Raw genomic sequence first — 13210 nt, forward strand, 5'->3', positions numbered from 1 at the left:
TTGCTAAGGCTGTTACAGGAACTGCATGAAGACGTTGGGGTTTAATCTGAATTTTCAAGGAGAAGGTCAAGGAAAGTTGAAGCATATTCTTAATGATTATTTAAGAGCAATCGGTATATGTACATCTAAAGTTAAACATTGACTAAATAGACTGAATTTGTATAGAGTGTTGCTAAGGCTGTTACAGGAATTGCATGAAGACGTTGGGGTTTAATCTGAATTTTCAATGAGAAGGTCAAGGAAAGTTGAAGCATATTCTTAATGATTATTTAAGAGCAATCCAGTAATTCTGAAAGATTGATATAGAATCGTCTGTTAGCAGATACACTGACTCTCCACTCTTTGGCAGGTGGACGACATTCTAGGAGAAGGCAGTGATGAAAGTGACAGCGAAAAAAAAAAGCCAGAAGAGGAAGGTGAAAAACCTCAGATTAGTGCAACAGAGACTCTAGGAATGAAAACGGATCAGAGACCTGGATCATCATCATCCTCATCGTCATCATCAAGTGAAAGAAGCTTAACAGGCAGTGTGCCCAGGTATGAGTTTTTCAAATGTAAAAAGAAGCGTATTTAATGATGGTTCGTTGTGTTTGTGCACTATTCAGCATGCTTTTTGGCAATGCAGTCTTTATGTTGTTAACCTCTGTGTAGGTAACTTTTTTTTGGTAACTCATTGAAATTGTCCTGCTTACCTTTGCAATGCTTTGGGATTGATTTATGGAAAGGGTCGTATTAGATGTCTGTTGAGAACCAGGATCTTGCCTGTTTTGAAAGAGTTGAAGGCCACCGATTTTAAAATAGTCTTGATCCTGAAACGGATAATAGGACAATGTCCTCTTCAGTGTTACTTTAAGTAAAATAAAGCACGTGTTTGGAAAGATACGGGTTTTTTCACCCTGAATTTTTGAGATATTTTTGTGTGGGAAATTCATAAAAAGTACGTTGTTGAGATGGTTTTCTGCTTTAGTCTCTTGGAAAGAAATTCAAACTTGCTAGTCTCTTCTGCAAAAATTATTATAGTGTCCCATCGTTGACTTGGTGAATGATGACTATCAACCAATTTGCTAGTAAAATATAACTTGGTGAAGTAAGTGCATGTTTTAAATATGTTACAGAATGGTTCTCAATCTCAACCCTTTAATAGTTTTTGAGAGTAACAATATAAGATTAAGATTATAGCAGTTTTAATTTAGAATTGGTGGGTTCATCATCCTGTACCACAAAGTACTAAAAATGCAAACACGACTCGGATGTGCATTGTAGTTTCTTCCTGCTCTCACAACCAGACTCTGTTCTCACTCATAAGAATTTAAGCTCCTTAATAAAGAGCAATATAAGTAGTGGGACTTAAGTGAGTTATTTACATTATTTTAACTTCCGTGAGCATTGTTCTAGCGCACAGAGAATGTATGAGAGAAACTGCAAAAACCACCACAGAATGCGAAATATGTCTATATTCAGGAGGAGACTTTGATTGGGGTACCAAGGTTGATGTGTCAGGAATTTGTTGGAGAAGGAGCTACATGGGAAGATTACAAAGGCCTTTTAGTTTATTGTGGGTTATGTCTAATCACTGAGCATCTTCAGAAAAATGTCAGTCTAAAGGGTGTAAGAATTTAATCTGTCTCACATAGCTAGAAGAATTCCTTCCTAAATGAAGTTTGGAAGAGGAAAGGCAAGCCAGTGATTGATATTTTTAGAATACCATTTAAAGCAGCAAAGCATGGTGGTGGCATGGCACTGTTAGTTCATCCTAATACCGTGATGTTTTGTTGTGTAGAAAATGCATCAAATTCTGAAAAACAAAAGGCAAGAAGAATTGTATTAAGGAATATTGCTTAGGGTTATTGCTAAGTATTATTCTCTATGTATGGTTTACAAAGATAGAGGAGAAGAATGTTTGTAATTAACTTTTGTTCTATATAGGAAAGTTCATAAATAAGCTTGGCAATACTTCTGCACTTGGAAGGTAGAGGTGGTAGTGTTGTTGCTAGAATAAAATCTTTGAGAGGGCTTCTTCTTAAGCAGCTTTTCTTTTTTGACCTTTCTGCCTCTTAAAAGTTTCCCTGTCATTGTGTTAAATTGCATCTAGGGTTGAACCTGAATGGTGGACATACTCACAAACTGCTGGTCCAGATGCTGAACCAGTGTCTGCTAGGCAGGAAATTCTGCTTGATGGAAAGGAGCCTCCACCCATCATTTCATTTTAAGTTTTAAATTTTAAATTGATGTTTTTGTGGTCAGTCAGTGTTGTATGCGCTAAAGAGATGCAGTACCAGAGGGTAAGAACAGTTGTTAAACAGCAAGATGAAAATCTCCAGGAGCTTAGTCTGCTCCAACACAAATCCTAGCTACAGTTTCTGGTGGCTAAGTGCTATACAAACATAAATCTTCTTGGGACGTATGAAGTTTCTGTTCTTAAAATTGGAGTCTTTGGGGTGTTAGGAACATAATGAGGCTGAAACTGTACTTAATAATTTTAAATTATTTCTGCTCTGTCACATAGCCTGAAGTCGCAGTTATTTGTTGCCATAAACACCATCACTTCTCGCCACATTAGGAAAACAGAGGCTTTGTATTATAAAAGCCAGCCCCAGCTATTCATTATGTAAATCCACCCTGGCCCAGCTGTTTAAATCATTATTTCACAACTTGTTATGGTCACCCTGATGTCCATATTGTAGTTATTAATGTTTCCGGAAAACAAAAGCTACAAGAGAAAGGCAGTCCAAATACCATCCAGCACCCTCACGTTGTGGCTCAGCTCATTCCCAGCAGAGGTGAGACTCCAAATACCATCCAGCACCCTCATGTTCTGGCTCAGCTCATTCCCAGCAGAGGTGAGACCTGCAGAGGCTGTGGGTTCCTGGTGAGCAAAGCTCCACTGCACCTTTCCAGTAGTGACTGGCACTGGAACCACAGCACCCACAAGACAGAAGTGCATTGCTTCTATCCAACGTTGGTCTTCAGTCTTGAAATCTACAGAATGCCCTGATGGTTCCTCTGATTCGTGCCACTTCTAAAATTCTCCGAGATGGAGAAATCTAATAGCTACTTTCTGAGAGAGGGAAGGGAAATGCAGCATCTTTGCTACATCCATTTACTTTTATGACTTTTGGTAAGTACCGAGCAGTTAGGTTGCAATTTGGAAGCCTAGACTTGTTTGAAAATCCTAGCTTCTTATGCAACTTAATAAAATGCTTGCCTTTATCTCACGTGTCCTGTTAGAAGGGTGTTGCATAGGCCAGACAATGAATGTGAGTTTCATACTGTGTAAAAAGAAATTAGTAAAATTAAAAAATAATGGTTTATACTATTCACATTTGATCAGCCTCTTGTGATTGACCTGCACAACAATAAAATATATTTACAGCTCACTTTTATTTAGAAAATCTAAAGAAGCTAAACAAGTTTTTACCCTTAAATAGTCTTGATCTTTGTGTAGATAGTATTTTTCTGAGCTGCTGATAATCTAATTTTTAAAAAATAAAATAATTGTTTAGAGCTCTGATCCAGCTTTTGTCAAAGCAATGAGCAGCCTGATTTCAGCCCCTCCACAGTTCTACTAAAATTTTCTACTTAAAATGAAATTCCACTTAATGGAGTTGAAACATGTCACAAGTGAAACTTAATGGCAATAAGTTATTAATACGGAATTATAAATCGTGAAAGTGCACAGGTGTTTTATAATAGATGTTAGTAATGATTAACGATTCGTAATATGAAAAAGCTTTTGAGCCTAGTACAAATAGGGAAAACTGACTGTTTAGTTTCCATTGCACAGTATATACCTAGCAACAAGAGGTGTCTAATTAGTTGAGATATTTTAAGCTTTAAGTTGTCAGTGCACAGTTTGCTTTCTTTCTCAAGTGTATTTTGATTTCACTCTGCTGTCTCCGCTGAGACTTGAGTGACAGTGAACACATTTGATGTTCTCATGCTTCCCCTTACCTTAAACTTCCATATCGTGAAGTGGTTGCCATAATAATATGCATTGAACAAATATATTGGGTGATAGTGTGCTTCAATACTGGTCTTTGTGAGAAAAGGGAAAAATGTATTTGGTAGAAGAATGGACAGGCACATGAAATAATGTCATTGAGAAAATTAGCAGAGCAATATGTCAAAGGCCAGGGTTTAGCATCGTGCAGTTTGCAGATCCTGGAAGTTTCTAGTAGAGAAGTGAAGCCCTGTACAGCAAATATAAGTGTGCTATGTGTCTATTGACTCGCCTATTTTCTGATGCAGAGCAGACTTCAAAAATAGGTAATGAAATGCTTTGGTTGTGTTACTGAAGCTGGGAAATTGGGTGAACGTTTAATAAATTGAATTTTAAAAGGAATTGGGGTAGCAAAACGGGAACTTGAGATGTGCTGTCTCTGTTGCCGTCTTCCAGTGGCATGTGGTCTTCTATAATACAACTAAAATTTCTCTTAAGATATTGGAAGTATTTAGTGGTGAGTGGGAGTTAGCAGGATTTTTTTAAAAAAAACATGTAATACTAATTTAGTTTCCGAGTACTTATGTTCATGTGAGATTCTGAACTGATGGTCCAGATGAACCGTTCCATTTCTGTGTTCGTGTGTTCTAGTGCAAGGTTTGCAGTCAGGCTCTCATTCTTGAGGGAAAGGATGTGATGGGAACTTTCAGATTTTTGAAGGATAGCTCTTGTGGCAGACTCCCTGATACGCAGTAGCTCGTTACCTGCCTCAGTTGTGCCTGAGGAATTATGGTCCAGGCAGAGAGTGCTTTGACTAATGGGCAATGAGTCCAGCAGTGGCACTGATATAAAAAATAATGCAGTTCCTTTTCCTATGCCATAAAATTACTTTCCATACAATTGATATGTTGTAATTTTTAATATTTTTTAAATAGGAAGCTGTTGTAGCAGTGTTTTATTTGCTGTGAATAATCATAGAATCATAGAATTGTCGAGGTTGGGTAAAAAATAATGCAGTTCATTTACCTATGCCATAAAATTACTTTCCATACAGTCAATATGTTGTAATTTTTAATATTTTTTTATGTAGGAAGCTGTTGTGGCAGTGTTTTATTTGCTGTTAATAATCATAGAATCATAGAATTGTCTAGGTTGGAAGGGACCTTTAAGATCAACCAGTCCAACTATCAACCTAACTCTGACACAAAACCATCACTGTCAACCCATCTTTTAAATACCTCCAGGGCCATCGCTGTCAACCCATCTTTTAAATCCCTCCAGGGATGGTGCCTCAACCACTGCCCTGGGCAGCCCATTCCAAAGCTTAATAACCCTTTCGGTGTAAAAAATTTTTCCTAATCTCCAATCTGAACCTCCCCTGGTGCAACTTGAGGCCGTTTCCTCTTGTCCCATCTCCTGTCACTTGGGAGAAGAGACCAACCCCTGCCTCTCTACACCCTCCTTTTACATAGCTGTAGAGAGCGAATCACTATTAGGATCACTATGACATGGAGAGTCTTCCTCAGAGGTCTCCAGTTTTAAATAAGCTTAAGGGCTTGTGTACTGCAGGAAGTTGTGGAGATGTAAAGGTGTGGTGGCTGCTCCTTTGCGGGAAAGACTATTTGGGTGTTGGGACAACTGAGACCTTCCAGGACTCATGTGTGAGACCTCCCTGAAGCACAGGAGGTTGGATTCAGCTTGCTGGTTTTGCATCCCTCTGCTGCTAAAGCACAGTTCACAGCACATCCATGGGCTTTTGCAGTTTGATGGTTGATAAAAGGCAATTTTCTGGTGCGGGGAGGTGCGTGTCGGTTTTTTGTTCTGGTTTTTGCACAGGTTGGCCACCAACATGAGACCTTCCCCTGAGGGTGAGCGGGAATGAAGGAGAAAGGGTGCAAACATGAAACAGATTGATGCAGTGATGCAATTAAGTGATTGAGTGGATTATTTGAGTCATGAAAAGTTACAACTGAAAAGTGTGTTGGTTATTTGAAGTATGCTTATAAACCACACTTTTGTCTGTACGTATTGTTAAGCAGTTAAATTTATTTATACTCCACGTACATCAGATAGGTTTGATGATGTGTTCACTGAAGACCTTTATGCATATTTCATTTGATTTTTCATAATTTTTTTTCAGGTTCCCAGTGCATGCTTTCTTTTTTTTTAAAAAACCTCTTTCTGAATGCTTTCAATTCACAGTGCCAAGGCTAGTTTTTTTACAGTGTTTAGTTTCAATTTTGGTAATTTCAGCTTGTGCAAATCTGATGTAAGGGCTAAGGCTTGCTCTGCTGAGAATTTCTTTGCTTTGGAATGGAAATTTCAATACCTGTGTTAAGACATGGTTTTCAGCTTAAGAAGGAAGTATTCTCCTCGGAATAACTGGTGAGAAGAAATCTAATAACTGGAAGTGATATCTAATCTATTAGCAACAAAATTTTGCTTGCAGAGTTTGAACCTCCTTTACAAAAAGTATAGCCCAGTGAAGCATTTTCTTTAGCAAAAATTCTTACTCATAACTTCTGCATCAATCTTGAGTAGGTTATATGTTTGACTGATGGAGAAATCATAATTTTAAGAACAAATGGATAAATTATAAAAGATTTATATGAAATGGTACTTTACGCTTGGACTTCAGCTTAATTTCAAAAGATCTGAAATGCTTTCTGCTTTTACACATTCACATTTTGAGGTTTTGATACATTTTTCTTACTAAATTCAAGAAAAGCATTTCAAGTTACTTTTCTACATTGATCTCAAGTCTTTCAGGGAGCCTCCAGGCTTTGAAACTCTAGATAAAATAAATCTTTGAACTCTACTTGAACTGAAGTAAATTATTTTACTAATTTTTGGCTGTCTGATCAGAAGGAATCTGCATATTAAAGCTGCCCTGTGATTTCTTCCAAAACAGGTTTTGTCAAGCTATTTTTCATTGTCCTAATAAATGAGAATAGTTGTTTAATTTAAAGTACAGCTGTGTTAGATGATTCATGATGTAAGGTAAAATTTCAGCTATCTATAGAAAGGGCTTGCTAGTTCATCATCAGGGAAAACTGAGCTCAGAATCTCAGAAATCCCTCAATTGTCCTTTCTGTACCCGTTTACTAGACTTTCAAAAGGAGCAGTGATATTTTATGTACTACCTTAAGAAGATGTTCAGTTCTTCTAAATGTTTTCTTTCTTTTCAAACATAATAGCACTTCCTTTCAACAGCCACTCTGCTAGAAGACAGAAATTATAGTTTTGCTTGCCTTCTTGCTGCCAGAAAACAGTGCTGCAAGCTCCTCTGCAGGATTTTGTTGATGGCACCTTTCATGGTAATTGAACCAGTACATTCACTGTCACTATAACTTTCTTCCAGTTCCCAGTCTTGAGACACTCGGCTTTGAGAATCTTGTGATCTAAGTTTTTTTTACAGCTGGATGCTTCCCAGGCTGTCAGCCTTGCGGTTGTTATTCAGTCAGCTGAAATTTTTTTCAAAAACAATTTCAGTGACAATCTATTCAAAGTGTATTAAGGAACTAACTGGTATATGGTCAAAGTCTTGTTGAAAGTACCCTTAATAGACAACAGCACATCTCAAGTATGCATTGTATTTCTACAAAATAATTGGAGAAATTCAAGCATTTTGCCAAATAATAGTGGTCCTCTATTTTCTTATCCAAGCAACCCACTGCATTATTTCATGATTAAAGTCTTAGCTTTATTACACTGTGTAGTCTTTCAGAATTCCTCTCTGACGATGCAGATATACTGTTGATTTGATCTTTAGAATATAGAAAAGCTGCAGATCTGAATTTAGAAATACTGGTGCTTTAAAGTCATCCTTTCCTGTCCCCAGGACCTCTTGCTGCATCAGCATAGCTCACTTAATCGTATGGTGAGGAGCCTTCTCCGTAAGGAGATTTTAAGAAGTTGATTTTAAGAATTAAATCTTTACTTAACTCCATTCCCTTGAAGTAGATTTTATTTAAAGGGACGCTCGGTCCCTTTAAAATGCAAAGCTAACTGCAAAATGAAATAGGGGATCGATATTTCTGCATTTGGTCAGCACTTGGATGTTCTAGAAAACATTATGCTTAACTCTGGAGGGAACAAATCCTAAAGTAAACAGATACTTGCCATGGTAGGTAATTGGAAAATTTTGTTTGTCTGAAGAAAAAATTAACTTTATTTTGATCTCACTGATATATCTTTTCCCGAGTAATTGCTTCAAATGTTTAACCTGAATCTCTGTGGCGTGTGGTTCTGCACTGCTTAAGTTTCTGGAGCAGTGGAGTTTAGTCATTCATAATACTGAGGTCCTTTGGTACATCTCCCCTTCAGATCTTCCTCTGTAAGAACTGGAGTTAATTATTTAATTGGCTGTAGTATAAGCCCGTTTCTATAACTGCGTTGTGGTTTTGGCTGTGGGATTGCAGAGGAAAACAGCTTATCTTAGAGACTGTGTTCCCTCAAAACTCGTCACGTCTGTCTCTGTATTGCAGAAGCAGCATCTCAGTTAAGCACTGGTGAATGAGCTTGAATCTTGCAGCTTGTTTGGGTGGTTTAAGATCTCTGCACGGAATTAAGGTTGCTGGAAAACTTCAGAAAACATATACAGCTCATTTATTGATATTGGCAATGACATAATGAATCCCCAGTCAAACACAGTATGTTTGATTGGAGCAGCAGCTCGTTATTGGTCCGTGATGTAGTTTGGTAAATAAATGCCGTTTTCCTCCTTGAATACTACATTTTAATAAGCATCTCACTCCATTTTAGTGAGAGCCCGTAGGTGTCCACACTAAAGGAGGAAACCCACTCAGGCTTTGAACACCGTGAATAATCACTGAGTGGGGGGCAGAAATCAGACCTGAACTCTATAAAAGTAAAGATCCCTGACAGGCAACTGCCTCCTCTCCCGGTTATTGGGAAAAGCTGATTTGCTTTAAGAATTTGCAGTGATACGTGGCATTTGTCAGCTTGAAGGTACTTCCCTGGAAATTCCTGTTCTTAAGGTGGAGCAAGTAAAGGAAGCTTAAAATAGATGATGCGATGGCTCCAATTTAATAAATTGTTACACTTCTAAAGTTTCAAGTTGTTGGGAAAAGATTGTGTTTGACAGAAAACAGCCCAAACTTTTGTCTGTAATTATTTCCGTGGTTAGTCTAAACTCTTATAAATTAAGTCTAATTCAACATTCTAAATTCAACATCTAAGAGAAGAAAACATGCTTCAGGTAGTAAGAGAATGTGATTAATATTTTAATTTTGCAAGGTTACCACAAGTACTTTTTTCTTGGGTTTAAAACTTAACTGATATGGGCAATACAACCCCTGAGCTGTGTTCCAAGTCTGTACAGTACTCCCGTGAAGAGTTTAAAGAGCTATTCAAGAGGAGTATTTTGAGGGCAATAAGAGTTGAAACTTCCACCAACTTCCTTTTTCCCCACTAAGTGTTGATTGAATGCAACCCCCAAAGTGGAAACCCTTGTTGTTTTCTGGTGGTACAAATTTTTCCTGACGTAACAGTAGTTCTCATAGGTACAGCAAGGTAAGAGTATGTTTAAATGACTGAATCTCCTTGCATTTCTAACAGCTTGCAAGAAAACAGACTCTTTGTGTGTACAGTACACATAAGCAAATAAAAAAATGTCTGCAGCTTCAGTTAGGGTTTTTTTTTCCCAGAAGCAATGGTGAAACACTCCAGACTGAAATTCAGGATCAGCTTCTGAAGGCAAGCGCTCCCGTTGGCAGCACATCTTGCTGTTTTCACATGAGCCGGCTGTTCTGCAGAATTTTAATGTCACTTCTATTTGGCAGTGATTTTGATGAAGGCTCTAAGAAGTAAGAGGACTCTGGGCATGCACAGCATATTTTGCTTCAGTACTTAACTATCGTTATTGAATTGTGTGTCCACTGTAAACTTTAAAGATTAAGTTTACATTTAGTTTTTACTTCAAAGCTCTCGTGTTACCCAAAATTTCTACAGGGCAAAATCGATGCAGGGGCGGTAACAGCTTTTTGAAGCCCTTTTGAATTAGATCAGTTTGTTTCCTCCAAAGACGGTTTTTCTTTTTCTGTTGGTTTTTGGGTTGTTTAGGTTTTTTCAATGTTTCTAGTAGCAAATGCTCTACTCTCTGTACTATGTTGAATCAACAACTCATTTTTGCTGATTGACAGCTAGAAAATTGTAGGTCCTGGTTCCAGAGGGTTGAATAAATAGAAGCAAAATAAAAAAAAAAGGCATTGATAGATCCATAAATTAAACTAAGATTAAAACCACACAGGAAATGAGTCGAGTGATTGTTGATACTATGGGATTTTTCTTCTTAGCACAGAATTTAATATATATGTTTTCTCATAAACAAAACATGGTATTGAAGTATCTATACTGTACCTATCCCTCTCTTTACCCCACTTTTTCACACTGTTTCTGACTGATATGTTAGAATCAGAATATATTCTCAGAATATTCCTAATTACCTTTATTCAAGGTTGCAATTAAATACTTACGGATATAAAACTAACTGCTGGTGTGCACAGAGTTGTCTTGTAAAAATGTATTCTAGTGCTGTGAGGAGGGAGGCAGCAAAGAGTTACTGCATAATTATTAAACTGCAGCCTAGTAAAAATTTATATTTTTTTTCAGGTGGGGGAAATATCTAAAATACTTACCTAACCTGAACTTATTACTTTTGTACCATCTAGAAATCGCACTGCTGTAATGCATACAAGCCTGTTACATTCCAAGTCCTCCTGGACTTACATAGCTTAAAAAAAGATTAAAAAAGCAAACTAGGCAGAATGGAGGCTTTGGGAGGTGATAAATTGTTGTTGATGGAAGGCATTTGTCTCTGCAGAAATGGTCTTCAGGTAAACATTTTAATAGGTGGGATCAGTAGCATTAAGTTGCCTGATACTTTCTTCTTGCACAACTCCATTTTATTGGCTTTAACTTTGCCAGACATAAACTGCCAGAGCTAAAATACCCTGACTTGCTCTGTGCTTCACGTTTTATTGCTTTTGGAAAAATTAAGTAAAAAAGATTCAGCCATTTAAGGTAGGGGAAGAAAGTTTATTTAAAAAAAAATAAAGAATAAAAAAAATCCAAACACTAACTAGTTTTCCAGTGTCGAAAAAACTGTGGCTTAGTTAACCCTTGATTTTTGGAGTGCTGGATCTCAGGTGACGGGTTCCAACTGCATCAAGAATGTGCCTTTTTCAGTCCCCCTTGAAAATTGTCCAAACGTGGCAAAATGCCCGGTGTGTATGTTTCTCCCAAAAAGCTGGTGTTAGCCCATCCTTACTCACATTTTATGCTATTAGGAAAGTATTTTATAGCAAGTCTTTCCTGCTGGAGAAACTGAAAATAGTGTAATCCAGAATACTTTGGATTCTAAAGGTAAAGACGTATCCTAAAAAAACAAGAGTCCTTCAGCTGCAATCTTTGTCTAATTAGGTAAGGATCTGGTTAGTGAACCCCTTCAAAGGTTCATTAGGGTTGTTTTAGGCAACTGGAGCACATCCCATCAACAATTAACCACCTTCTATAACTAGTAAGAGCATTATTTCTTTTGATAGTTGATAATTTTGTTTCAAATGTACTGTGAAGGTTGTTTCTCAGCTTTTTATCTTGGTGCCTCTCTCACATCCCTGGTAAAATTGACCTCTCCAAATTTACATATACCTAAACCAGTCATTCTATCCCCACCTCTCCTTGGAGAAAAATAGTTTGAGGAGATAGCTTATCTCACCAACTTTGAAAGTCTACACCTAATAAGGTAAATCTGACCCTTTTTGTCCCATTTTAAGGCATAAAAAATTATTTTTAAGAGCAAACTGTGCAAAGGGTAATTATACTTGAAAAATGTAGTTATAGCCCATGCTTTGTTTCCTCTGATTGGCTTTGTTTCATGAAAAATAGATTTGATTGAAGTGAAAGACTGTCCAAGCTCTTAAGTGATTCCTTCCTTATAGCAATCTTTATAAAAAGGCTTCAGTATATACTGGTGATTTATTCAAAGTGTGTCTTTACTCGTTGATCTCTACAGCTTTAACTGAAATTTGAAAACTAACTGGATTTTTAAGCAGAAAACTTCAACAGTATTAGAATGTAATTGCAAATGCCTAGGGAAGTCACTGACAAATGCAACTGTTTTAACACCATATTGGAAGCATTTTATAATTATCAGCGGAGCATTAAAAAATGCAGAAGGAGGAATCAAGAGAGCTGGGAATCTTACTTCTAAAATTGCATCTACTTGCCAGCATGCTTCTGTTTATTGTGCCACTTACTATCTTTAAACTAGAGTATTTTTTTTTTACTTTTTAAAGACGCCAATCATATCATTTGACTGTAAACATACTTATAAAAAATCATTCGTAAGCTATGGCTTCACAAATAATATATATAAAGGGTTGTGCTTCATTTGCAAGTCTAAGTAACATTGCAGTTTATTAAGCCAGTCCTCCTTTCAAGGACTATTTGAGGACTTCTACAATTGAGAAAATAACTATTCGAATGTCATATAAGTCTGTACGTTTGAATGCATATTTTCACCAAAATATTGCCTTTAAAATTTCACTTTGATGATATGAGGCTTTCACTTTACCCATGTAAAACAGAAAAGCAATCATCTTAACTGCCTGAAAGAATTTCACGTACACATTTTGCCATATATTGCTCTTTAGACTTGAATCACCGTAGAAGCAAACCTGTAGGCTGCTTAAAAAATCAGAAGGAACTTCCACTGTATTTATAACGTTTAAAGCTTTTCCTCGGTTTTAGTTGCCATTTTTCTGTTAGGTAACTGCTAGTCTTTTGGTCTGTGTCTGACAGTGCAAGATGGGGAGTTCTGTCTCCTCACTAATGAGGTTAAGCATCATTGGTTTTCCTTGTAGAATGATGACTTATTCCGTAATTAATTTAAAGCTATTACAGAATATAGTTTCTAAGCTGCTCTTATTAGAGGAACTGCTTGCTTTTTTTCCTTCTGATTATTAGAGCAAAATGGAAGATCCAGCATGACTTCTGCCCCGAGGAGTGCTTTTCTGCCTGTTTTCTCAGGGGGGAAGGACAGGGTGGAGGGGCTTTTTGCCCCCGATCTTGCAAGATCATTTTGTTAGAGCAACCAGAAGAAGCGTGAGGCTTGTTTGTTACTCCTGGCTTGGAAAACAATTTACTACTCAGTCTGCTCATATTGAAAAAGTGACAGTTGTCTTGTCTTCAAGAGAAGGGTTGGGAGGGGCTGCAGAAATCTTCTTTATTTGTCAGCCTGATATTCCC

The 13210-nt window shown here is 37.3% G+C and overlaps 1 protein-coding gene across 1 annotated transcript in view; it reads left to right on the forward strand.

Annotated features, from left to right (window-relative positions):
• Nucleotides 1-13210, forward strand: part of CTDP1 (CTD phosphatase subunit 1) — a 118712-nt gene that overhangs the window by 79038 nt on the left and 26464 nt on the right. Inside the window, exon 12 of the mRNA XM_014941047.1 lies at nt 350-537. Coding sequence (XP_014796533.1) covers nt 350-537 — 188 coding nt within the window. The remainder of the gene's footprint in view (nt 1-349; nt 538-13210) is intronic.

The sequence above is a fragment of the Calidris pugnax genome, unplaced genomic scaffold, assembly GCF_001431845.1.
Source record: "Calidris pugnax isolate Ruff unplaced genomic scaffold, ASM143184v1 scaffold8, whole genome shotgun sequence".
In the NCBI taxonomy this organism is placed as follows: domain Eukaryota; kingdom Metazoa; phylum Chordata; class Aves; order Charadriiformes; family Scolopacidae; genus Calidris; species Calidris pugnax.